The following is a 27924-nucleotide window of genomic DNA, read 5'->3' as shown; positions in this document are numbered from 1 at the left end:
GGTGCAACAAATTGCGAAAATAAAAGCATGAAATCTTCTTCATTTGTTTGGGATTTTTTCTCGTTGCAGTTTTTGTTTGTGCGAAATGTCAAGCCATGGCGCAAATACTTCACCAGAAGGTGCAACAAAGGCGAAGGGGGGAACAACAACAACAAATGACAGCAGCAGAAACAAGTTGAACTTTACGTTTTTCTTAACTTTAATCAAGTTTCTTGGCTGGCCGCCGCTCTCTGGGATGCAAGGCATTCGCTATTGTTGTTGCTTCTTCGTTTTTTGTTTTGTTTTGCTTTTTGACTGAAGGTCGTTGCTGCTTTTGCCTGCAGTTTTGAATGCAGCACAATATTTTGAAAGTTGAACTGCTTGCAACAGAGTTTTTGAAGGCACTTTTTAAGGGTTTTTGAACCAGAGTTCTGGTAATTATTTTTTAAAATTGTTTACTGATTTTTTTAACTCCATAAGACTAACCCTGGAGGCTCTTCTAAACAAGAGTTCCCATAATCTATATTTAAATACTTCAAACCTTAGTGAACTTCATTAGAATCTCTACTATATTGTGGGAATAACTCCATAAATAACTCAATAAAACCCCATATTTTTGTTATATCTCCCCTAATCAAAGGGTAATCAAAGTCACAAATAAAGACACTCCCATCTAACAATGACTAGATCTAGGCCTTAAGGTATAGGCCCCATAAATTGTGGGGTGCTTAACCAGGCACAACTCACTTCCTAGATCTCTCTGACATCATAAACCCCACACCCAGTTCAGAAAACCCGATATTATTACTTCCATTATGACTCTTTTTTTTGTGTTTGTTTCTTTTGACAAAATTTCATTTAATTTACTCACTTTTAATGGACTTTGGCAAACTGATCAGAACCAACGTTGCAAAAGATAACAAAATAATAATCGTAAAAAAAAGAAACCAACAGAACTGAAAATGGAGACTGAGAACAATAAGCTTCCGACGCCGGTGGCGATAATATCAAACACAAATAAACTTGAGAAATCTGTCGAGAAGAGTGGACAGTGGCGTTCTCGCTAATTAGAAAATAATGCCCGAAGGCGGCAGCAAGGTCCAAGGTCAGGCTTTGAAAGTGATTCCGTTGCGAGTTTGTCGCCTGAGTCTTTTGTTTGACTTTCTTAATATCATAGAATTTGGCCAGCTATTTGGCTTACATCAGCCGGTTTGCCTAACACCACCGCATTCCGATTTAGTTTTTAATTATATTTACTAATACTCCACTCCCCACTCACTCTCCTCGGAGGCAGTCGGTTAATTACATATGCAAACTTGTTACACAAAGCAAACCGAAAGCGAGCACCGCCGAGCAGTGAAACCGAAAGCAAAATAACACAACTGCAAAAAACCAAAATCAAAACAAAGAAAACTGTTGCAAGGCAACGGCTCAGCTCGGCCAACACAGCTCTCCAGCTGGTTGGCTTTTATTGTTGGCCAAACACACTGAGCACTGGAGCACCCACTGGGCAGGCTTAGCGCTGGCTGGCCAAAATGTGTGGCAAGTAGCAACTACCAAATGGCACAGAGAATGCGCAGCTCCAAACAGATTGTCAGCAAATAAACAAATTTCACATCTACTCATTGTCGGAAATAGGGGGAAATATTTGCGGAGGCAGCCCCACAGATGTTTGTGGTCCGATAAGTGGCCAACAAACAAAAGTGGCTAAGTAAACAGGGAGTTGTGGCCAAGATCTATAGCGAGTAAGTAATAATAAACAATGGTCAAGAGAGGAAGTTGCTTTTTGTTTGGAGTTTAATCATAATATTTTTAAGCAGGTTACTTTATGTCAAATAAAAATAATATACAAATAAAATAAGGCTTTCAAAAAAGAGTCTCCACTTCCTTATCAGTATCTAAATGATGTCTAAATTATTATATATTTTATTAACTAAAAAAAGATACACAAAAGCTTAACTAAGTATACATCATATTCCTAGTTTGTTAAATATTTTTACAGAATTTTTCTCTCTGCATTCATGACCTTTGCCTGCAAAAAACCCAAAGAAACCAAATCACTTTCCCCTAGCCCACCTTACCAGTGGTCGTTAATCATGGCTACTAACATGACAGAACCCTTTAATTGAACACTATCTAATACCTAATGGAGGAAGTGGCTCCACAGACATGTCAACCGCGGGAATGTGGTCTTTGGATATCGCGGGGACAGCTCCACACCCTCAAAGAGTGTCGGTTTGTAATTGCCTTCACCCACTTCACACCCCCGCGGCAGCCGGAGTGTACAGGCAAATTAAATACAATTAAGGCAGAAATAATTGCCAAGTGGCAATAGCGATTCATAAACAGGTTTCTGGTTTCTTCTGGCCGGGATTAGAATGTGGCTCGTTCTGTTCTTTGGCTCTGTTGTGTGCGGGTGTTGGCCGAGGGACAAGTCGCATTCTAATAATGCCCATGTCCTTGGCCGGGGGCTGTGTGCGCACACAAATGATTGATTGGAATTTTCGCTCTCTCGTATAAACATCACGCGGATATTGTATTATTATGTGGACTCGGAAACATACATAAATCAAGTATGGAAACCAGAAAACGAACGGAAAGGCGATTTAAACTGGTTTAAAAATAACAAATCATAGTATGTCTTGCTTTTCACATTTATTTTGCAGCTCGTTTGTGGCATTTGCATAAACAGTGCAACTTTGTAGAGCAATTATACGCAGATTTTGGTCAATGGGCGAACAGGTTGCCGTCAAGAGAGGCTCTAAAAACAAACTAAACTCAACTAAACTGGGTGACTGTAACGCGGACTAGCAGGTGTCTTGTATTATATTCGGGTTACATAAATTAAGAGTCACCTTCCCCGTGGGAAAAGCACGTCTCATCAAAATACCCGAAATTGAAAGTATTTTTCAGTGGAAACCGCATAAATTTGTAAAGCATTTAGCTTAAAAAAAACCTAAGATGCGCCGGCAGCGCCAACTACTGGGCGTGTCTGCCCAAAAGCAAAAGCAGAAATACAAAAAACAAAAGCAGATTCGGGCCAAAACCTTTACGTAATGCCTCGGCTGAGGTCAGTTTTCGGGGCGGTGAAATGAATGAAAGGCCGCCGAGGTTGGGTCCAGCGAAACGAAAGTGAAATTTCCATCTCCCTTCGAACATCGATTGGAGGCAATTTCTCATTGGCTTCGCTTGATTTTGGGCCCCTGCCTTTATTTCTTAAATTAAATAATCATCGTCAATTTACATCTTTTCTTTTGTGTTTTTGGTATTCAAGCCCCAAAGGGTAGGTCGCTTATATTTTTAATAAATTGATTTTGGGGACGGGAAAGATGATTGAATGCAAACATTTGGTAAAATCTGAGATAAAAGGAGATTTTTTTTAATGATTTAAGGTAAGCGTGAAGGGGGAGTTGCATTGAATTCTTTTAAAATTTTAGTTTAAAAAGTAATAAATATAGAATATAACTAAAATCGAAAAGAAATATGAAAATTTTACGAAAATATTCTTACAATAACCAAATTTGTAGTCAGTTTCCTTGAAATTTAATGAAACTAATACAAGAAAAGTTTGTAAAAAGTAACATAAAACACGTATTTATTCAAATTTAAATTGCCATATTAAACTGTATACATTTCAACAACTTTTTAGGCCAAAACTCCAAGAGTTATGTTACTTTTTACCCAAGTAACTGGCCAAGCCAGCTCGATTTCCACAGATTTTTTCACATAAAAGGACAATGGCAATATAAATGGCCGAGTTGAAAATGGCAAACGAACATGAAAAACTTCTTAGGATGGAAAATTCTTTAGCCGGTTTTGGCCAGGTCACCACTCCCGCCAAAAAAACTGGTTCAATTCCAGCTCTAAGCTCTAGGCTAAGCCCGTGTGCGGGTGGCAGGCACTCTTAGAGCTCCCTTTCCCCTTTTGAGCCCCCTTTTTTGTGAATTCCGCTCACAAACAGCACGACTTGGCTTAAAGGCAAAACTTCAAGACTTCCAATTCCAGCTCCAATCCAGACTTGGGCCCTTTGGTTCGTTTTGGGTTTCTTTTCGGAGCTCGTGCTGGGTTCAAAGTTGGAGTGTGGGGCGATGTGGGGTCCAAGTTTCTGGGTGAAAGGCCGCCCGCCGCTGCCGTCGTCGATATTCTATCAATTATTTGATGTTTGATTTGTGCTTCACACTCGAATGTTGATTTTAGTAGCTCCTCTGTTTTCCCTCTCAATTTTTTTTTGGCTTCGTCAGGCTTTTGCTCGTGCCGTGTTTTCTTACCTTACGTTTTTTTCTCTCTGTTTTTTCAGAGGTGCGACTGCACTTTGTTTACGTTCATTTTTGCCCATGTTGTTTTTGCAGTTAACATTTTTATTTTTGTGGCTCTCTTTGCGAGCTGTGCTCTTTGGTGGCTTTATGTAATTTGCAAAGCGTGCTCTAATAAAAGCACCAGAAAACAGCAACAAAAATTATATTGCAAATATTAAAACTAAATTACGAGCGCAAATGCAAACGAGTTTTTTTCTTTTGCGATTGCAAATACTCGTGGCAGTGTTCGTGGATTCGAAAAATAAAAAAACAGATTGTGAGCTGGGTGCCGAAGTGGTCTGGTCCGACTTCCTCGGCCCGCGTTTGAACTGGGCTTGGCTTCGAGACTCCATTTGCCTGACTTGACTTGGCTCAGAGCCATAAATCGCATTTAATAAGAGAACAAATCAAACAGAAAAGTGAACAGAAACTAGAACTGCCCCTGAGAAATCAGTTAAGAGGGAAAAATAGTCTAGGAAAGAATGGGATTTACTTTGGGTCTAGTTAGCTTTAAAGCAAATATATTCTATTGATTTATATATTAGAAAAAGGAAATAAAGAACATTTTTATAGCAGGTTTTTATATAGAAATAATTTATAGTCTTTTATGGATGTATTCCCAAAATTTTACCACAATTGAATGATAAACATGGGAATTACTATACCCTGGCAGGTATATATTTACAATCAGAAGCTTAAAACGCAGTGAAGCAGTCATTTCTGCATTTCTGACCTTATAAATCAAATCTATTCCTATAAATTGTACTAGTAAAATGTACATTCTTATCTTGCCCGCCATAAAGCATTGTTTAATAACTTGATTGCTTGGAGCCACGAATAACTCAACTTCACAGAAGCCTTTAATCTAACTTGTATCTCCATTTTTGTGTGTTTTAAGAATTCTACAAAGACTCCACCGACCAATCTCTGGTATTAGCTTCAGGTCTGCTCCAATTCCAGAAAGAAACTCGAATTATCATTCCAGCAACGAAGTTAAATTCCTTGCCATTGTCAGAGCTCAATCTCGATCTCCAATCTACCATAGATTTTAAGGCAGTTCTCGAGACAGATTCGAAATACCTAAACCCAGGCACGTAGCCAGATCTCCTCCGCTGCCGAAAAAAAAGTGCCAGTGAGTGGTGAGTGGTTCTATATCAATGGAGCAAGCTCCGAAAACTGTAGCACGTAGCAAAGAATAGTTGAACTTAGGTGTGAAAAACTGTTGACCGCCTTGGGTTCGCCTCTTGCCATATGTAGTACATATTTATTTTCCCAGTTTTTTCTTCTATATACAGATGCCTTTCTAAGTTGGCTCTGAGGTCTGAGCTCTTTTTTAAGCCAAGTCGTGGTGCTGGTGTTGATTGAATGTCTGGAGACCGTCGAGACTGGGTAACCGGAGGATCGTGTGTCTGCTAGGCCCCTGGTTTTTCTGTGGGTTTCTGGTGGTTTTTCGGGCCTTTGGTTTTTCCTTTGCCACGATGTCGTGCTGCCATTGTTCGCATTAGTGTTGCATATTAAGTAATAGAACTGTTTTTCCTAGCTCCCTATCTGAATCTGGGCTCTGGTCTCCCTCCATTCGCATCTCTGTTTCTGCCAGCAAGTGGCGCAATGTCTTTTTGACTTTAAAATACTAACTGAGTTGTTGCCATTAAAATGCGAAAGGCAGAAGGAATTTATTGTATGTAGTTGTGTGTAAAAAGGGATTGGTGGGGTTTAATTCTTGAGTAGAAATGGGAGTGGTCAAAAGTGGAGTATAAATTAAAGGTGCTGAGTAAACAAATCAGGAAATTAAATCATGTAAAAGCTGTCAATTACTGGAAAGAAATACCTATAGATATTGTTTGCCTGCTTAATGATTTATTTCCTTGATATTCTAAGTTCTCTGAACTAACCTTTTCTATATTTTACAATCTACAAGTTAATTTCATGTTAATTCCTTTCCTCTTACTTAACAAAATTTCACCTCTTTTAATCTATAAATGTCTCATATCGAAAAAGGATTGTGTAACCTTAGCCTACACCCAGAAATACATAATTCACGATTAGATCTGTCTCTCAAAACGGCACAAATTTCTATGCATTGTAATTTTCCGCATAATTTTGCTCAGCTCTTTGGCTGTCTTTCTGTGTTTGTTTTGTTTTCCTTTGGACTGTGGCGAATAATATAAAGAATGGCCAAACAAAAGACAGACACAAGACACAGCTTTTTGCCGCACGCTTCAACGACAAAATGGTCAACAGCAAAACAATCTTGGCTTAGTTTTGTCGGCCAGGCTGTCTGTCTATTGTTGTGTGAATATAGCCAAAGCTATAGCTTTGGCCATAGCTGTTCTGGTTGTCGTGATTTATTGTGTGAACAACAAGGTTTCTGCGATTCCTCCCTAGCTTTTGTTCTGCCTCCGCATTTGCATATTCTCTTCTATTTTTTATTTAAGGGTCTAGCGGTGCTATAGGTGCGGGTGCCACTTCAAATTGGGCGTGTCCAGCTATCAGGGAAGCCATAGAAGTAAATCCCAGTCAAAGCTCAGTGGGTGCCCAAGTGCTGGGAGCTGGTGAAGTGGTTAGGAAATTGGCCAGAGTTCAATGAACCATCATCAACGGGCCCTGCAGTTCTCGAGTGTTATTAAAGCAAATAACACTTGAGATGGGTCCGTCAGGTTGCCAGCAGCCACCGTCAATCAAGGGTTATCCAGTTATATCCCAAGTTGAATGCCTTTTTAAGAGAGTGGCAACAACAACGCCAACGCGCCGATATCCGAAATACTGAAGCTTGGGGATTACTTAGCGAAGGAGCTGCTTCTTTGCAAATTGCCAATTCATTGTTGCTTACCCTCCACTCGGGGGAACCAATGGCTTGACATTTTTATTAAAAATGCAGACCGGACAGGCGGCCTGCAAATCTGCAATCAGGCGATCAGCCAATGTCTGCCGCACAAAGGGCATATTTTATGCCTGCCGCTCGTTAAGCGGTCGCTTCTTCTTATGTCGCTTTTGCTTCGTTTCGTTTCGTTTGTTTGTTTGTTGTTGCAGCCAAATTGCCAGCTTTGTTGGTGCTGTTGCTGCTGCTTTTGGGCATCATTTCCTGCTTAAAAGGCCGCCTCCTTTGAGCACTCAGTGGGGACTGCAGCTCCTACGACACATATATCTGAGAGGACTGCCTGATGAACCGTAATCTCAAGGATAACTGCATACCTTTATTACAGGTTTCCACGAGGAGGCTGCCAGTAGCTGGACCATAATTTTCTGTTACAAAAGGCCACAAAGGAAACGAAAGACTTAAGACACAAACTTGTTTTCCTTGCCGCATATCCGCGAAAACAGGCAGAGAAACAGAGAGAGATAAGGTAACCCATCAGTTGTTACAAGTTATTGTTTTTTATTTAACTGATGAATTTAAGTTATGGCTATAATAATCCTTGAGTTCCCTAGTAAACTATATTAATAACTTGCACAAGTTCGAATTATTTCCTTTTATAAAAATATTTTATTAATTTCCTTTATAAACATTAATTAATAAAAGCCTTAAATACCCAAAACCTCCCTTAGCTTACATAATCTCTTTGTTTTGATTTCCTTCCTTTAACAACAAAATATTTCCCCTCTAACCAAAATGGGTTAATGGCCAGCTTAACCCCATTAACTATCCCCTTTGCCGGAGCTCGTTTAGCAGCGGAAAAATGACAAAAATAGCTAAGAAACGTAATCATGGCAAAAACAAAAACCGCAACAAATACACCTTGAAAATCTCGCCTACAAAAATATTATTTCTCTTTCTCCACCGACATTTAAGGTATGTAATTTTCGACTCGAAAAGGTTTTTAATGACTGCAAATTGAGCCCGGATTCGAGCCGAGTTGAGTTGAGTTTCATTTTGCACTTTGCAACACACAGAGCGGAAATGCCAAAAGACTGGCTTTGATGGCTAAGAGAGAACGCACCAAATGGGTCAAGGATTTAAGCCATTTAGCCACACTCCATTGGCTTCGCAGGGCAGGGCCTGCTCACTCGTTCAAAGTTCAACTCAAAGAATGGACACAAGACACCTGGCCTGTGCGACTCCAAATATTGGCGGTTGTTATGTCACTGACTCTGGGGGAACCATTAGCCAAACATGCGGCACAAATGTACCGATACATAAATATCCAGCATAACCAGCGTCCCAGCGGGGTGTCCTAAGACCAAGCCTGGTACGCGGGTGTCTGGCCGCCTGTCTGCTGAGTCAACTGGGTCGGGCTCTGTGGGTCACTGGGCGGCGTGAATCACTGGGTTATTATGCGGGGTCAGAAGCTCCATTGATTGGTTATTAGTCTGCGTTAATTGAGCGATATGTGTGCGCTGCAGTTGGTGGGAAATCCGATATACAGCTGCCTCACAGTGTTATTGATCGCCCTGTTCGATCACTGCCTTGGATTGCATAACAGCTAGACCCACTCTTTGAACTCTGGCTTCCCCCCTCTGGCTTTGTGCTTTGTGTTAATCACTCAATTTGCCAAGACTTTCGCCCCTTTGGCGAACACTTCCGTTTAGTGTCAACGCTTTCTTTTCGCCAAAAGAAATATTAATTCGAGTCTCGGTCGCCTTTTGTTTGTGATTTATGCGACCGTTGAATTGTCAAAAAGCCCTCCGCCTGGCCAGTTCTGCTCGACTGACCGTTTGCCACCAAAGTGACCACCACTTGGTCTGGCCGGGAGGCGGCTGGAAGCCATAAAAACCGAGCGAGACTCGACTGGCACAGTTGCAACAAGTTAAGTTAAGTTAAGTTAAGTTTTGTCGGTGACGCGAAAGTGAAACGAAACGGAGCGAATGCAAAGCCAGGGAAAACGGAGTGCCGTGTTGGGGAAAAGCCAGAGAGCAGGCAGAAAACAGACACCAGAAATCCCAATTAAAAAGAAAAGCGAAAATGTGCATGGAAAATCGAGCAGCGAGGCAGCCAGCGAGAAGTAGTAAATGCGTTCAATGCACTTCGATGGGCGGGACTGGCAGTCTTGCCTTACATTGCTTTGACTTGGCCTGACTCATGGCTCAAGCATCGCTAATAATATCTGTATATATATATATATATAAGTTTGTATATGTTAGAAAAAGGTAAACGCATTTTGTTTAACTTGCGGAAGTCGTAGGTGTAGCTAGCCAATATGAAAACGGCAAAAAGCAGCCTACAAAGCAAACAAAGAGCGTAAGAGGAGTCTTTGGTTAATGAGAAATGGCAGAGTGTTACATATTCAGGCAGAAAAACTAGTTATAGGTAAGAAAGTAATGAGGGAAATGGAAAAGTAAACACAGGGAATGATTGTTAGTTCTTTGGTTATAAATATGCTACAAAACTCTATAGATTTTACACTTGAAAGTAATATTTTTAATGAATTTTTATTATTCTAATCATAACCTAGGTTAAATCTTTAAAAATCCTGGCCTAACCTTTAAGTTTCTATATAATTTAACCTCCTTAGAAAACCACCTCCCTAATAAATTCCATACATTACAAATGACTCAAACCTTTGATATACCCACAATTCCACCCACTTTTTTCAAGCAAGACAACCTCAATTTAAAGAATGCAGTTGAAACTTTGCCAAAATTAACATATAAAGCTCATTTTTATCAATGGAATACGAGTCTCTCCCTGCTTCACTCAGAACACACCCCGAAAGAGCAACAAAGGAAATACCAAATACCAATGCAAGGTAATTGCAGTGAATTTTTGTGGGGCGGTGAAGCTGGATATAATTCGAAAAAGTCAAACAAAAATGTCAACAACTTTGCAACCAGTAGAGGCTACCGACCCAGAGACCAGCTTCGATTTTGGTTTACAACCTAGTGACATTTAAGCCAAGTAATTCAACAAATTCAATGGAAGCAGAAGCGGAGTCTAGAATGATGTATTGATTTTATTTAAGTTAACAAGAAATTGGTTCGACCTTCGGGCTTGAGTTCCCTTGGTTCAAAGTATCAAATGTCTTTATGTTTAGAAATTCCTAAGATTTTGATTGACATTTTATATTCAAAGGGATATCGAGTTTCTTTTGATTCTTGTACAGTGTACAAAACAAATAATAATTATTGACTTCTAATGCAAGTTCTATTTTTTCTTGAAGCAATGAAAATGTTTTTATAAGAAATAGTAATAAATATGAAGAATTAATTCCTTCATTTGGAGTTTACCGCCGTCAAGATCTCAATACAAATGCGTTGACCCTGAACTTCGGAGTGGCTTTGTGAGTTGTTCCCGTTGCCCGCAGTTTGTCTTGTTGTTTTTCAGTCGTCTTTTTTTTATGATAAATGATGAGAATGTCGGCTTTTGGCCAAAAAATACCTAAAAAGAAACAAACAAAAGGAAAAAACTACATGAAAAACACACTCTTTTATGTGGATACATAAACTAATTTAAATGTTGTTGCACTACAAACTGAGGCACACATATAAAAAATATATAAACAAAACAAAGGCAAATTTAATTATCTTAACGGGCGTGAAATTAACATTAACATCAAGGGAAGACTGACCGCTCGCTGGGGCAGGTTCTTTGGGGCGTGGTTGAAATAAAAGCGAAACGAAGATAAAAGCTTGAGAGAAAACAAAGCAAGGTCGTTGAAGCTTGGGTATGGGATGCACTTTTGTGAGAAAAGCTGAACTAGTTTTGAGGTCACAGGTGGCCGAAGGGTACCTATAGAAGGTGTTAGCTTGTAGAAAGTGGGAAGAGAGTAGGAAATAGTATGAGTTACCAATAGGGAAGTCGTTAAGATACAGTTCAAGTACAAAGTACGCCTAGTAACATAAATACCTTATATATCTAAGCTTTTTATATCAGTTCCCTTACTGATTATCAAACAATTAAGTAATTTACAAGCCAGCCAATAAGTTTTATATCACTCCATTACGATTTGTCTGAACCACATGATAAATAACCATCAACAATCAATCAGCAGCATCTTGTAATGGAGGAGCCTATCAGCCATTTGTAAGCCAATATAGCGCCACACTGGGCTCAGCCAAAGTTAAGCAATCTAACCGCATCTCCGGCAGCAGCTGTTGTTACAGCAATTGCAGCCACAAGGGGCCACCTTAACTACATATAATTGCTGTTCCAATAACCCCTAACCCAGAGGCACCCAGCAGCACACAACAGAGAGATGCCAACAAACTGTGACTCGTGCCAACGAACCAACAGATACTATATTAAACTGTCAAACAAAATCATAAATAAGCCAGCATAAATGCTGGAAAAACACACCCACACTTTCGGGCAGCTAAAAAGAAAAATAAACAAGCGAGAGGTACAAGGGAAAATTGCAAGGAAAATGCAAACGCAAAGAAAGCTACAAACTCTACACTGCATATTAAAATATTGTATCTACTGGATGTTGTATCTGTATCTGTTGTATCACAACCTACGCGACCCGAAAATGTTGCTGCTGCTGGCCGCAGAAACACCAAGAAATGCGTTTTCTTGTTGCCTGTTTTTGGTAATAAACGAAGCGTTAAACAAATTGCATTACAACAACAACAACACACACATTACAGTTTCTTTCTGATTTGTTGTTTTCCATATGCAAAGCGTCATAAATGAGGTTGCCGCCTGTGTGGATGTTGTTACTTGGTTGTTGCTGCTGCTGCTGCCTTGGGCGTAATTACATCTCGGGCCAAAAATGGTCAAACGAGCGAGAAAATTATCACATATTTTGGTGTTGTTGCTGCAGCCGAAAATTAAATGCAAATTTGGTTTACAATCAAATTGCATAATCAGGAAATATATATGGAAATTCGGTGTCTGGAGCGATGGAAATTTAAATAGCAGCGGATGGATTTGACATATGGTAAGAAAATTTGAATATTTTTCGGCCAAGGCAATTAATGAAGCCAACTAATGAAACGATTATTAAAGTTGTGGTAAATGGAATTTCCCTTTTCCTTTTCACCTCTACCCAACCTAGGTGGCACTCCTCGAAAGCCAGGGAAAAACATGTTCAAGAAATCAAAGCAAATGCCATAGCCACACTCATAAATCAATGAACGTCGAACGTTGAAGGCAGCCCAGAGATATCAGGAAGGTAAAAACATGAGTAAATTGCACAGCAATAATGAAAAATAATAATAGAGCAACGAGGTAAACAGCAAACAGCAGTTTGCAAACACGCCTTGCCAAAAAGATACATATTTAATAATAAAATCTAAGAAAACTCTTTGTTCATTTACCTAAACTACCTAGAGGTTTTAAATATTTACTAAATAAAGCAAAAGACACTATATAATGATCACTATTTAACCCAAAAGTAGGTCATTTCATTTAAATTTCCCCCTCGAGAGATAGAGAGAGAGATTTACGGCCATTTAATGGTCACAGACCGACCTTCACAATGAACGCTTTAAAACGTTTTAAATTAATTAAAATATAAAAAACTTAAATTAGCTGTGTAAGCGACAATAAAACAATTTACAGGCACCTAAACCACTAATTTAAGTAGCCGTTAAACAAGATTTCTTTTTATGAGCACACGGATTTGAGTGCGAATCCACTAGGGGGCCATTAATCCATGGAACAGACTTATGATCTGCTGTGCAAATTGCTGAAAAGTGCAATCATTGGGCATTAAAAGAGCTTACAAATGACATTGGAGTTGCGCAAGCCCCCTGCTAAATGGACACATTAGCTGCCCGGTCCAGCACAACAAAGGTGTGTTCGTGTGTACGCCTCTGCGGGGTGTGCGTGTCACCTCAAGTACTTCTCTGAGTGAAGGTTAAGCCATAAAGACAGCGCCTTGCATCTGTAGAGAATCACTATTTGGGGGAACACTGGCGCTGACTTCATTCTGAGCCAGTCTTTGCCCAGGTTCAATGAACCCTGGAGCCTCTTAAAAACGCCCACAACTTTTGCGAGGGAGTTTTTGGCCTGGTCTATGGCTTGGTCTGTCGCCGAGTTCAAAGCGGAGCTGTGTGGCTGTCAACAGATGCGACAGAGATAAGCCAAATGGAAACCGCAAGACACAGAGTCTGGAGCCACATAATTTCTTAGCTGGCTGAGATCGCGAGCCAGAAATCTACAGCAGAAGGGAATCGGAGAATTAGTGAGTTCGGTATAGATGAGGGCCAATTTGAGTCTTTAAAGTCTTCCCATTACCCTGCCAATATTCCCAATGTAAGAACCTCTCATTAATCTTCCCAGTACAGTCATAAATCCTACCTAAGAACCGTGTTCCAAGTGCAGCCAAGATAAGTACAGGCAAGCAATTTGTCATATGCCGAACATCGGAATTATCCAATGATTTACCACCGAGAAGAGATGGCGGAAAAATGCAGATACTACTGGCAGGTGCACGTATAGGGAAACAAAACCAAAGTGCTTGTTGTTGTCTTCGCCCGACCACCGGATGATGCTTCGTTTTCGTTTCTGTTTTTTCGCTTTTCGATGGCATTTATCTTGACCCGAAGGCAACGCGAAGTTTTCATGGCTCATGGCTCAAATATTGCGAGCGTCGAACTGTAAAGTTATGAAGAAGAAACCTAGCTGAAGTTGAAGCTGAGAAGCCGAAAGAAGCCCGGAGCGGAAGCTTGCGTTTAAGGTTATGGGCACAGGGCCGACAGTCAACTCACCCAGGTAGGTGTGTGTACTACAGACACCTTTTGGGCGCGGGTTCGGTGATCCCTTTTATGGTAAGTACTGTTTTGCTAGAGCAGTAATCCCTCCAAGGGAACCCTATGGACTTCCGGGTCACCCTTCCAAACGACAAACATGTAGCATTTGCCTTCTACTTCTTCGATGTCCCGAATTTGGTCCAGTTCCCTGCCACAAATCAGGCGGAAAGGGTTCTCCTGCGTTGCTGGATTCCTGATATAATAGGCGCCAAATCTTAGTAAGCTTTTTCTTTGTGAACTATTTAAAATAGGTCCTACAAAAATCTCAAAAAGTATAAACAAGTGTTAATAGCCCCAATTAAAAGGAAACAATGGAATTCAAGCCGCTCCAGCAGCTTTGTTTGCCTTCAAGGAACTTGATCTCAGTTGAAGTTGTCGCAAAACCAACAACTTTTTGGACCAGGACTGGCCAAAGTATGTTAGCAATGCCTATTAACTATTTGAGAAATTGCTCCTTTTTAAAGCTGACCATTATATAAAAAGCCACCGCTGGCCACGAGGGGCTGTCGCACCTGTTTTTTGTTTTGGCAAAAAAAAACTGGTTTTCAACTCGGAGTGCAGTTAACCTGAGCGGAAATAATCTCTCGGCTCCCGGGAGCTGTGGAAATGCGAATATTCATTTTAATTGGCCATTGGCAAAATCTGCGCTTTTCTTTTCAGGCCACAAAAATCGCACAAAAGTCGCATGTAAATTCGCTTTTCACTGCAGCTATGTTTGCCTCCTGAGTCGAGCTTTGGATGGACAAACAACAATGTCATTGGCATCTTTCCCATCATTACGACGCCACAGAAATGCCAATTTGCATGAGTATGTAAGCCTAGCTGGCAATTATTTCCACAGAGTCTGCATCTCTCTGGCCGAAAAGATTTGGATTTATTCATTGAAATAAAACCAAAGAAATGCGTCACGTTCGGCCAAGAGTTAAGGCTGTGTGACAATTCGAAGAAAAGTAAGGAGTTTCGGACCAGAGACTCAAAATCAGATTTGAGTTACAGTCGTTACTTAATAAGGGGGAATATTTCAAAATAGTAATCATGAAATTTCCTTGTATTTTAAGTCACTGATCTCTTTGTTTTGCCTAATTTTAATTAAGTTTTCAGCCTCAATAAATAAAGTTATAATTTTATCCTTCAGAAATTAAAGAAGAAACTTATGACTTATGGACTTAGACTTAGGAAATCCTTCGATTAATATTTATATATGTTAAAATATATACAAAATATCATAAAGATCCAATTTTCTTAAAATTAAGCTTATAATACTTTGATTTCTTACTGATTTCTAAGAACAGTATCTTTGTTTTTGAACCTTATTTTCTCATTCAAGTTCATTAAAATGTAGGTAAGCAAGTTCAAGTTATAGAAGCCGGACTGTAAAAGTCAGCCAACCTGTTGCCATTACCGTGTTATGATTTCGAGCGCAAAACTTGTGCCGCAACTCCACTGCCATGTGCACATACGCGCACTCGCACTCGCACTCTTACATTTCTTTCACTTTCTTTCGGCAGCGAATTTATTTTAATTCGATAGAGTTAACAGCTCGGTACATGACGGAATAAAAAATAAAATAAAAAAAAAGTGAAAACCGACGACAACAAGGGCAAACTGGCAGCTGCTGGAAGGGTCTTAGGGGCTTTGGGGGCTTTCGTTCGACGAGCGCTTTTCAAAGTCACTCCACTTTCGTTTTCATTGCGGGATATTACAAAATATCAGAGAGAGAGACATGTGTATAGCTTCAGTATTTAGTGTTTCATTTGCATAGTGGACCGCCAAGAGACTCTGGAAACTTGTTTTCCCATTCTGCTGGCCTGCCTTTGCCGCTGTTTGGCCGAAAACACGCGCGACAAAAATGTTTCTGCATACAAAAAATGCTGCCCAGCTTGTATTTTTTTATAAGTTGTATTTCTTGATTTCTGTTTCTTTGGCTGCTCCGAAATGATTTAAGTCAATATGTATATGTAGGTATATATCATGGTTGCTGCGGTGTGATCATCGCTTCATTAGCAAGTTAATTTTATTAGCGCTGCTTTGTCTCTCCTCGCTGGCCCCCACAAATATTTGGTCTCGGGCTGCGCATCCACTGGACAGTAGAAAGGTTGTGTGTCTCTGTCTATTGATGGCTTATGCAACAGATTTTGTTTTAATTTGTTTTGTTTACTTTGTTTTTTGATACCAGCCTTTTGTTGGGTAAATTCGCTTTGTGCTGATTAATTCGGAGATACCTTGTAATGGTGTAAATATTATGTCAAGTTTACGTGACACTCATCTTCGGTTCAATGACACTCGGTTTAGCCTTAAAAGCACTTGATTTTCGAAAAGGAAATCTCAACACACAAAAATCTGTGTTAAGAACTCTTGTAAACTGGGTTCCTCACACAAATCTGTGCCAAGAACCCTTTTACAATCGATTCTCTTCAAACTTTCCAACAGTTAACCCAATATTTAACCGGGAATTCCAGCTAAAAAATACTTTATTGACACTTACTGACATTTTAACACACTCCGAGGCAAAAAATAAAGTAATTCCAATGCAAAAAAACACACTAAACAAAAATGTATTGATTCGTAACCGGATATAAGCAAAGGGAATAATAAAATCAAGTTTTAAAGATAATATTTTTATGAGAAAAACATGATTCCGATATGAAAAAAGCCATTAAAATGTTTATTTTTATGATAAGTCAGAGGAAGAAACTAATAAATAAGGAATTTCAGACTAACAAAACAGCACTTATAAAAATGTTTTTCTATATTTAAGAAAAAATTGTCCTAGAACCAGTTAAGAATAAGAAACAGTTAAGAATAAGTTGTTATGAATTTAAGGCAATGCACTAAAATCAAGCCAAAAAGGAGTTATTTTAGGCCGATCTCAGCTAAAAAATGGTATAGTTATAAATATATTACATTTTCTCCCCGTGCATCCATTAAAAGGTTACCAAAAAAGGCCAAAGCCGTCAACATTTTGCCAATCAAAAAGCGGAATGCCCCCCAAGGGGATTCAAATCAACTGCAGGTGCAACCAAATTTGTGGCTGACACTTGGATCAAGCCGAAAGAGTTACCTGTATTTTGTTGAACTGCAAATTGGTTGACAGTTAGTCTTGCTCTTGCTGTCCGGAAGTTTTCAACGTGTTTTTGTGTGTTTTTCTTTGGGCTTTATTATTACCGAGCATCCGTTTCTTTTATTGTGACAAATTTTAATTTGGAGATTTTAATTTTGAACACGCATTTACTGTCGTCGTTCTTTTGATTCAGAGACTACCGAGACTCGGAGACACCGAAGACCTTCGGAGAGTTCCGGCTTGTAAGAGACGCCGACGACACCGATCTCACGGCTTTAAAGAGAGATAAATTAGCGCGAAGTGATTCAGACAGAGAGATCTTTGGGGGTTTTCTGACGTTCCAAAATCCGAAAATCTCTGCCCGCAGAATATGACTTAAATTAAGCTTTTTGTCGTGTGGTGCATAAACATCGTAAAATAAAAGAGATGTGTACGAAATAAAAACCATATGTAAAACTCACTCACCTTGTGCGCTGGCGAAGAAGATGAGGCAGCAGCTGCTGGTGACGAAGAAAAAGAAGCTCCGGCTGCCCAAAGGCAGCTTCACTCTGCCAGACATTTTCGTTACTAACCGAAAAGCCTTATTTTTGTAATTTTCAACTGGTTTCTTATTAATTTTTGTTGTTTTTTTTTGTGGTGCTTTTGCCTGGAGCGTTTTGTAAATTATCGTTAAATTATTTGTTGTCCAGTATTTGCATTTTGTTGTGGTTTTTTTTTCATATATTTTATTGATGGCTTGGCTGGCGAATTTCAAGTCAAGAGCAAGAAATTGCTGTCGGACGGGTTTCTTTCTGGAAGTTATTCAAAACATTTTGGCCAAACAGCTTGCTTTACGTTATACCGTTAAAATACAATTAATAATAATGTGGATTTCTTTCTCTTTGTTGCCTTGTTCAGAGACGATGTGTGCCTTAATGGAAAAGTTCAAGGCTAAAACGCCAACGGTGCGTATGATGGTTAACTAGAATTGTGTGTGAGTAGGCTAAGTTCTGTGAGCCAAGAACAGAAAAAGATTATTTCATATCTCTGAAATATCTCTAAGAAGTTGCATATAAATTTTAAGCTAAAACCAAAATCCGAAAGTCTAGTCTGGGGGATTCCCCTTGCGACTAGTCTAGACTCTGTTATTTATTATTGTTATTTCTCATTAACAAAATTACCCCCTGATTATTTTTTTTGCTTTTTAAATTAATGTTTTATTTAATTGTATTTGTTTGGCGCTGATTTCTGGCATCTCCTTCTCTTATTTCACTTGCTAAGCACGCGAACAACCTCTCAATAAATTTTCACTTGTTGCTCTCGAGCTCTCTGTCAAAAAATAATGGCAACATTCACCTTGAATCTCTGTCTTTGCTATATAAACACGAAAGCATATATAATATATCTTGGCTGGAGGTTTGCTTTTTCTGTTTGTCTTTTGGTTTTTATATATTTGTATATTTCTTTTTTGTTTCTTGCAATTATTTATGTGATTTTTTGCAAGTTTCTGATATTTTCTATTTATTTGTGAGAGAGGAAAAACTTCTGGAAAAATATCGCATTTTATCTAACAGCCAATGACCTTGGCTTGCGTGCTGGCAATTAAAAAAATTAATAATTCTTCATTAAGTCTTATGAATGGACTTCAACTGCACAATTCTTATGCATTTATGGCAGTTTCTAATTGGAGGCCAGCCGGGGGGTAAAACTTTATGTTAATTTCACACTCGAGAATCTCAATGCTATTATATGTACTGGTAGATGGATGGCTATATAGTCAGGGCTTCTAGGAAAACGAGTGCAAGTCCGGTGGTTTGAATTAACACACAAAAATAAAGTATTTTTCGATTTCACAAAAGCTCAGAGGTTTAAAGTAAACATTAAATAATATTATTCCACTATTTCTAAGTCACTGAGATTTCTCTTAATAACTGTTTTAATTTTTTAAATTTTTATGCACACAAAATATCCTCCTTTTCTTCGTGTGTATGCAAAAACTAGCTTTCGGCGCAAAGTGAAATTTTTCCACTGGTAATCACCGATTGATTAGGAGATCGCGGGAGGCGGTTGTGTTTTTTTTTAGAGGGGGCGTGGTCACTTTTTTTTATGACGCGACGCGACAACGGTAATGCAAGAGTACGCGCTTTGCATATGTAAAAAAGACAAACTGAAATCCCGTAGACCGAAATTGAAATCCAAACCCGCTTGGCAGCAAATCTTCAATCTGCGGACGCACTTGCTCCGCTCGGGCAGCGGGGAGAGAGAGCGAAAGAGAGCTGCGATCGCACTTACACATCACCCACTGCAAATGGACGATATTGGATTGTTTTGCCTGCAATCGAGTGACATTCACTTGGCCAACAGCGGAGACAACAGAAGCAGAAACACAGATCCGGCAACCGGCGGCAACAACCGAGCTTAAACGCGATTCGAATCGAACTGAAGAATGGCACTGAGCTGAACCTCCAAGCCCCAAGCGAGCTGGTGGCCAAAACACGTTTTGGCCAAGACAAGTGCCGACGAGAGCCGCTCCAGAAGAGAGCGAGAGACGGTCCCAGGTAAGCGTGAGCGCGTGGCAGCTGTTGTCGTCTACATTACGGCCAAGAAATGAGTAATAGAGCTGGGCTTTAATCGGTTGGAATCAGTGGTTCACTTTTTTAAACATTTTTAATACAAATATTTAAGAAATTATGAATTTGGAATAAAGAATGTAATATTTCTTTCATAAAAATGTTAAAGTGAAGTTATAAAACTAACTGGAAGGTGAACTTAACTAGATCGACTTGCCTGATGATAAATTTTTAAATCTTAAGATCTTAACTAAGCTAAAAATTCCTTAATTTCAATTCGGAAAGCTTTTCTATGCTAGTTTTTTTTAGGTTAACAAATTCGCATATTAAATTTTTGTTTTTAAAAATTTTAATTTTTTTGTTTAATTTTTGAGAATTTTAATGATGTAACCACTTATAAAATTTTGAAAAAATTAAAAATTTTTTTGTTCCATCAGACATGGCTAGATCGACTCTGCTTTAGATGCTGATCAAGAATATATATGATTTATAGGGTCGGAAATGACTTCTTTATTGGGTTTCAAAGGGAATTAAGGTCCACAAATGATTTAGCCATTACAAATTTTACATCTACAGTGGCGACCTAAAGTGATGTAATAGACACTACATTTTCCACATTTCCCCCATTTTACTTTTAACTTTACCTGTAAAATATAATGTATAAACGTATATTTCGACACGATTCTACGTGACCATCGAGTCTAGTTTAAAAGCTGAAAAATTCAGTGAATATTTATGTTTATTCAGTTCAAAGACCAAATAAAAATCAGCTAACAGCCTAAATCTTTCGGTTTTAGAAACCAAATTTATTACAGATTTTTTATGAAACAAAGAAATGTTAAATTTCTATTAAAATATATAAAAAAACACTATACAACTTAAACTTGAGCAACCTCAAAAATTAACTTTTAGCTTTGCCGCTCCATTTCATCTTCAAACTTTACTGATGCCAACCGAGGACAAGCAAATTAGGTCGATTTCCCCTTATCATATGTCATGGCCCCAAAATCGTGCGGTTTTTACCCACTTTAAGTCAAATCTCGAGCATGGCAAATAAATTACAAAGCCAAACAAGCCGGCGGAGGAGAGCACAGCACAGAAACGTATCCTTTGATTGACGACAGCTGCCCCCCGTCTCACATAAAGCTTTATTGTAGCCAGGCTATGCGACATGCGGAAGGACTAAGAATGGAAATCGAGGAGCAGGACGGCCTGCAGGGCATCGATTGCATCGGGCATCGAAGCCAACGCTGCGTATGCGTGATATAAGCGCAACACCGAACCGAGAGTGCAAATATGCAAATGATGTGATGTGACAGTGACAAACTCCTTCACTCCCGCTGGTATATGTAATCGCCCGCGGGAGGGGATCTTTCCGGTTAGCTGGGAATCCCAGCTGTCCACCTGTAGCCGACCTGAGACTAGAGTAAGCAGTATGCCAAAGTGCCAAGTGCCTAGTCTGTTTGTTCGCTCTCTGTGTGTTTGTCTGCTGCTGCTGCTTTTGATATTTTTTAATCTATTCGCAGCTGCCACTGACAAGACAATTTTCACGCAATTTCACCATTTTCCAGCGAAAATGCGAGAAAATACTTTTGTTCTGACATTATTATGTCAGTTATGCGCGGGCTCTTATCAAATCGTATCTTTGTTTTGTTTTGTAGCCGTGACAGGTATTTATTTTATGTTTCCAGTGAATTAATAATTCGAGTATTTCGCAAAGTCCTTTTTTGGCAACTCCTTGGGACTTGCTCTTCTTGCTTTAAATATTTATTACTTTTGAACTCTGGCATTTTCCTGGGGAATTATGAAAACCGCGGCGGTGCAGTCGAGCGGAAAAATGGATTTTTTTAGTGCTGGTGGTTAGGGGACTTAGTTCTAGTTTCATTTTGTATTTATTCAGGGAATGTGGCTTCCAGCTAGTATTATTTTCTTTGATTTTCCCTCTCTTAAACCACAAACTATGAATCCATTGTGTGGGATTTTGCATATTTCAGTGTGCCTTGTTAACATGTCGATAATACGTGATGCGTCCGAAACACATGTGAACCCTTTAAATGTCATAACTTGAATTCCTGCCAGAAAAAGGAGGAGAACGGAGACTTGGAGTGGGTTTTGCTGCCCACAGACACGTACTTGGAGCACAATTCAGTCGGCGATTTGTCATTATTTTGCATGCACGCGACCGGAAACGGAAGCGAAAACAAAAGCAACTCTCCATTTAAAACTTTGTTCAAAACCGGACTGGGTTTGTTGGCTTAAAAGTTTGCCTGAGGTCTGAGAGAAGTTTCTGCGGGTTCTCGAGGAGTTTTTAGGAACCATAATGATGGCGCCTCTCATCCTCTACCACAGTGTCCTAGTATCCTGGTACTGCTGACAAATGAGCAGCCCATGATTTGGCCGAAAGTTGTTGCCTGCACAATTGCTGACTGTTTTGGCAACAATGTCAGGACAACTGCCAAATTCCAAGGAGCAAGGCAGGAGATGAGGGCAATTGTTGCTACACAGCTACATTGACAATCAAAGGTCTCGAGAAAAGGAGAAGAGAAATGGGGTTAAAGGGTAAGCTTGGTCAGTCAGATGACCCATATTTGACTTTCAGTTGACGGGTCAGGGTGAGTCAGACTGCCTTTGTTATTAACCTTTAAAGTTTAAACTTGAAAAGAATAAGTTTATAGGAAAATAATAAAACAAATACTTGTTCATTAAATTTAAAAACCACACCTATCCAAAGATATTTTCTTAAAGAACACAAAGAACTTTTGCATACAATTAAATTAATTACAAAATCGCTACACAAAAACAATTTCTATCAATCTGACTTCAATCTTATTTTACATTTCATCTGATAATCAAATATTTCCATCAATGGCAGCTCCATAAAAACCCCTAGTCCAATTCCAATTCCAAACCCCAGCCCTAGCCCGCTGCCTAATCCCATCGAGAGTTTTCATCATCTGCTGCTCGACGCCAGTGATGGAATTGCTCCACTGACTATGGCTAATTTGATTGAAAAGGGTTCATGCCCACCAGATTTCCAGCAACAAACGAATAAAATCAACGAAACGAAAAAAGAGAGATTTATTTTTATCAGGACTCAAAGTTTAGCCATTTGGACGCCTCGGTGGAGAAAGTTGGCCAGTCTGACCAGCGGCGATTCGGGGTACCCGAAATCACAACTCAAAATTGAAATGGAAATTAATTAGACAAGTGCCAGTTTTTTGGTCACTTTTTGGATGTTTTCAACAGGAAGTACAGGAATTTTGTCTAAAGAAAAGAATGCCTCAATGACTTTTGGGATTTATGTTTTAAATAATTGGGAATCTTGGGCATTATTTAAGCCAGGGAACTTGGGAAAAACTTTAGAGAGATTTATGTAAGTTTGAAAATTTGTGTAGCTTAAAGGGAAAATAATTTAAGAACAAATTTACAAGTTTAAGGGGATTTAAATATAAATTTAAATACTAAGAATTGATAAAGAAATTTAAAAAGAATTATATGAAAACAGAAACATACATAAAAAGGCTTGAGGGAATGTTCAAAAAGGTTAATGAGAAAAATCTTTTAAGGAAATTCTGTAAAGCTTATAAAAAATCTCTTAAAGAAATCTCGCTTAATACTTTTAAAAGCCTTTTCTCCCAAACTCTCCCAAATATTGTTGTTATTAATTGACTGAAAAATTCGCAAGAAAATCCTGCCAGACATTAAACACACTCTTAAGACATCTGCCATTGTGATGTTTAAAACCTCTTGACCTTTGACGTTCTAAACAAAGGATTGTGTTGGTGCCTCCCTATTTTTAGGGGGCATCTTTGAATAAATTCCCGAGTCCTGCGCCTTTGTTCTGTGTGTCGGCATAAATCGAGGACTGTTTAATCTTTTGCGGCTGTCCCCACGTTCAGTTAAGCGAACGAATGTGACAATTCGGGCGAATGTCCTTTTTACTATTTGCACAGGCCCAAGGAGAGCAGGAGGGGATGAGACACCCTGATTCGTGACTCTGGCCGAGTTGAGTGGCCCAAGAGCACATGCCACTTGTGCCCCCTTTTGGTTGGGTATCCGTTTATTTTATGCCCTCTAAACTTGGTTTATTCTTCCGCCAGCCATCAACGTCAGCCATTTGAAGTGGGGATAATGGATAATGGCAATCCTTCGATTGGAACCCCCACACACATGCATGTGTAAGAGAACACTTAATTTGAATACCTAAATTTGACAGCTTGCCGAGATCTCGGGTTGCCAAGTTAATTAAATTCCTGCTCAGCCACACGAGGCGTATACTTAATGTCACCCAAAAATGCCAGGTGGTGAGAGGAGCTCCTCCTCTTCCGTTTGCCTAATGATGGAGCCTGGCGATGGTGTCGGATTTTTGAAGTTTCCCTCCTACTTCCTCGGCAATTAGCTAAAGAAAATCACAGCCCCTGCCGAATCCCGAAGCTCTAGGATTACACTCGGTTTGCTTTGCCGGGGGTGATGACGTGGGCGGATGGCTCTTGTGGCATTTGTCAACCGCCAACTGTGATTGCCCTCGAAAGGAGCTTAAAGTCAGGCTCTCCTGGGGTCCAGCTCGAGCTCTCCTCAGTGTCCGGTCACTTGACCAGTGGCCATAAAGTTGTAAATGCTTAAAATAGACTCACACAACCGAGGTTAAGTGCGGGGAGGAAATGACCGATAATATACCAAGCAGGGCCAGGCTAGGAATTGGGATGAGAGATTGGGGGGTGCAGGAGGCTGTAGGTCCTGGCACGCTTGTATAATTCCAACTTAATATAAATCAGCAGGTGGTGATTTTCGGCCTGGCCTTTGGCTTTTGCCCGGGCCATAAAATCTGAATAGTTAAATATTTGTAGGGCAGCTTCTTTATGTTTGGAATATATGTATTTTAAGAAACAGCCCTAACTTATATATACATATATGAATGTGGTTTAATTTATACCTTATATCAATCAAACATAAATCATTGAAAACATTTAGCAGTGAATGTGGATTATTGATTACAGCTTTTGATTCTTGATTGATTGTTGCTCTCGGTGGACTGCAAATGTGATTTATTTCTTAGCACTTCATTTTTTCTTGGGTACTTAATTTAATAAAGTTATTTTATGTACTTAGAGGAAGCTAGAGAAATTGCTTTAATTTAATAAGAAATAATTTCAATGCAACTTTAAGTCATAAAACACTTTAATCTTTAGAAAAGTATGAATTAAGCTGTGTTAGAATGAAGCCTTTACTATCTTTTTAGTAAATGATGCTGGATTCTCAATCAAGCTCCATTTAATTGTTAATATAAAGTATATTAATTGATTGTTAAATTGCCTAAAATTTTAAACCCTCTCCCCAAACCCAACACAAATTTGAACTGCCTTAACTCAAGTTTCCCAGTACCAACAACTCTTCTCTGGCTTGATAAATGTCTAATTACCCACTTATTAACTCCGATTAAATCTTTATTGAACAGCTTAAAATACCGAGTATCCAATAATTCAGTTTAATTAAGCCAGCAGCCTTCAGGAGCAGATCCTTGTGTGTCATTAACATACGTGTGTCATTGTGTTTACCCATTCGATCGGCTTTTTATGATTATTATTTGTATCGCATTTAGGCATTTAAAATGCAGGAGGCCTCGGGAGCTAGACGATGCCGTCTCAGCGTCGCCTCCTGGCTACAGGGCAACGCCCAAACGCATAAACATATGTACAAACGTGTCCTTAAAGGGAGGTGGAACCGTAAAGGAAACGTAGAGGCAGAAGAAAAAACGACCCAAAAGTGCCCTCTTGCTTATTGAGTGCCAATTTTTATGCCCCTAATATGTGTGCGAGTGTAGATTAGCACTATATGTATGTATGTGCCTGGCAATTTACGATTAGTAGGGACAGGGACTCTTCGTCACGCCGAATTTTCCCTCCCCTCGCATTTTCCCAGCTTTTCACACATGAAATGCCGTTAAGCCGCCGTGCTTTGCACCTTGAGGACTTCTGTGTGTGTTTACATTTGCGTCTCTCCTGCTCTCACTCCCTCGGTGAAATCGTTTTATTTATTTACCACGCCAATGCTTCTTCATTTCTCACACCAGAAGACCCCCCCAAATACACCCCAAAAAACCACCCACAAAAGCACCCCCTCATATGTTTTATAAGGCCTTTATTATTGTTATTGCCATTGCCATGTTTGCGTTTGCCTGTTTTGTTTTTATTTGCGTGTTACGGTGTTGTTGTACTTCTCATTACGACGATGCCGAATTTGTTTTTGTGCGGTTTTCAAGTGTCAAGACACTTGGCGCTAGTCTCTAACTTAAATTAATATTAATGGCCGTTTAGCCAAGAAGTGCTGAATTAAATATACATCTTATGGCTGTTTAATTGGCCAAAAAGAAAAACAAGAGAGATGAGTGAGAAGAAAACCAATATTAAATAAGCTTTAACATTAAGAAAGACCTTAGGTGCTTAAAGAGCTCTCCTAAAAAATGCCATTTTGGAAAATTTACTAATCCAATCGGTTTGAAATTTGAAACATAACTTCTTTAACTAATTCTAAAGGAACTCAAGTCGAGTTTTTTTAAATTATATTTTTTTAAATATTTTTTATCTATTAAATTAGAAGGTATGCCGAAAACCACATTTCTTTGAGGCGACTCGGGAAATTCCCTATTACTCCTAGACTTCTTAATATTTTTTAATAAAAAAATATATAAAAAAATTGCTTAAGTATTGCTTTATTATATGGTATTTAATTCATTAAGCTAACTTTAGCCGTTTCGCCACCACATTGTTTTGAAAAGTGGGCTTTTTGCTCCTAATTAAGATTACCCCCCTTAAGCTTAGTTTAACAGCTAAAATCAAAGCTAATTGTATAATTAAATAACTAATAAACCCCACTTAAGTCTCTACAAATCAATATTTAGCTTAAACAATTTGCAAATTTATTCAATCTGGTCAAATGAACCCCCAGCAATCGTTAAGGCATAAGTTAATTATGGCCAAAAGCATTAATTGCCTGAGATTTTCATTAAGCAACCTGCTAATTAGACCAGAATCCAGTTCCACTCACAAATAAAGCGAATATTTCCAATTGTAAAAGTAACCGAAATTCAATTTCCGCCAGACTAATTTCATAAAAATAAACCAACATTTTTTATGTTATAAGCTTGAAATTCAAAACCTCAAAAAGCGCAAAAATCAAGGGAAAAAAGTAAGAAAAGTAAAAAAATAAACTCAAGATACGGCGGAAAGGACAACGACAAACCGCACAGAAGCAGAAGGAGCAGCTACAAACACTTTGGACAGTTAATAAAGCCGGGATAAGCACTCGACTTGGCTTGATGACAACTTGACGTGGTCGCTGAAATGCCGCATGAGTACCCCAAGCCGGTTTATTAAAAATGAGCCAGCGCGTATAAACAGAAATAGAGAAATGTATATATATGTATATGTATATACTATATACAAAAAGAATAAGTAGAGCTGCCAGGCGAAAGATAACGCCTGTCACCAGGACCTCCGACATGCAAAAGGAGTCGCAGGGAAATCCTCGGCACGTAGCCCGTGACGCGCCCGACATTTTCATGAGTTAATTTAATTTCTGTATCTGTCGAATCTGTCGAATGTCGAGAGTCTGGCTGGCCCACGCAAAAAGGCTTCTTCGGTAAATAATGACGCCAATGTGCGTCCGATTTAAGCTGATTGACTTGATGGCACATTTCATCGGCACTTACGGCCGCAAAATCATCATTGAAATGGCCGGAAATTGATTCAGGAAACGAAGAGATGAAGATGAAGTCCCTGTGGCATTATGAGCAAGCATAACTGCTGGTGCTTGAACTTTGAGAGCAATCATTATTGTATAGGACTTGCATAATGTCTTTATAAAGTCAAGAACTTGGCTAAGGAGTCCTCAGATATAGCCAGTTATAAAGGCAATGCCTTAGAGTTAAGAAACATTAATTATAAATAATTTATATAAATCTCAAGAGATAAATCGTTTCTATAAAAAGACTACAGACTTAAGATAAGAAACCAAAAATAAACCCTTACCTATTTCTCAGAAAATGTGTACTAAATGAGGGAAAACCTCACTCCAAATATGTAAAAACCTTCAACAGACCCAAAAGCAAGACCCCTAAAGCACGGTTCATATCTCGATTAAAGATCAATCTGAGCCTGAAATATCTCAAAGGGTTGGTTTTCCATCGAAAATGGTTTTTTAATAATGCAGGCAACTCCCACAATTGTTTTTCCGCCAGATTCGAACCCAAAATCCGGCTCAAAAATGGCGCAGCAATTTGTTTGAAGTGAACGAGATTAAGTTGTGACTCCGATTTCACCTTTTTGTGCCTGCGGCCAAACCAATTAATCTCCCCGAATGTCCCTGGCAGAGAGCCCACGTCGAACCGCAGGGAGTCGCTTTCCTTTCCTTT

At 39.2% G+C, this 27924-nt stretch overlaps 1 protein-coding gene across 3 annotated transcripts in view; it reads right to left on the bottom strand.

Moving 5' to 3' along the window:
* The window catches only part of LOC108073037 (uncharacterized), a 58344-nt gene that overhangs the window by 14358 nt on the left and 16062 nt on the right, over positions 1-27924 (bottom strand). The window contains exons 1-2 of one of the 3 annotated variants that reach the window (XM_017164499.3): positions 19237-19365; positions 17431-17756 (exon numbers count right to left, since the gene is read on the bottom strand). In XM_017164499.3, the coding sequence (XP_017019988.1) occupies positions 17431-17524 (94 nt within the window). In that variant the 5' untranslated portion in view covers positions 17525-17756; positions 19237-19365. Of the gene's footprint in view, positions 1-17430; positions 17757-18125; positions 18392-19236; positions 19366-27924 lie in introns of those variants that run through there. The other 2 variants (XM_070284107.1, XM_070284108.1) reach the window with 2 other exon arrangements.

Source organism: Drosophila kikkawai, chromosome 2R, assembly GCF_030179895.1.
Source record: "Drosophila kikkawai strain 14028-0561.14 chromosome 2R, DkikHiC1v2, whole genome shotgun sequence".
NCBI lineage: Eukaryota > Metazoa > Arthropoda > Insecta > Diptera > Drosophilidae > Drosophila > Drosophila kikkawai.
This window is presented reverse-complemented; position numbering and strand designations above follow the sequence as displayed.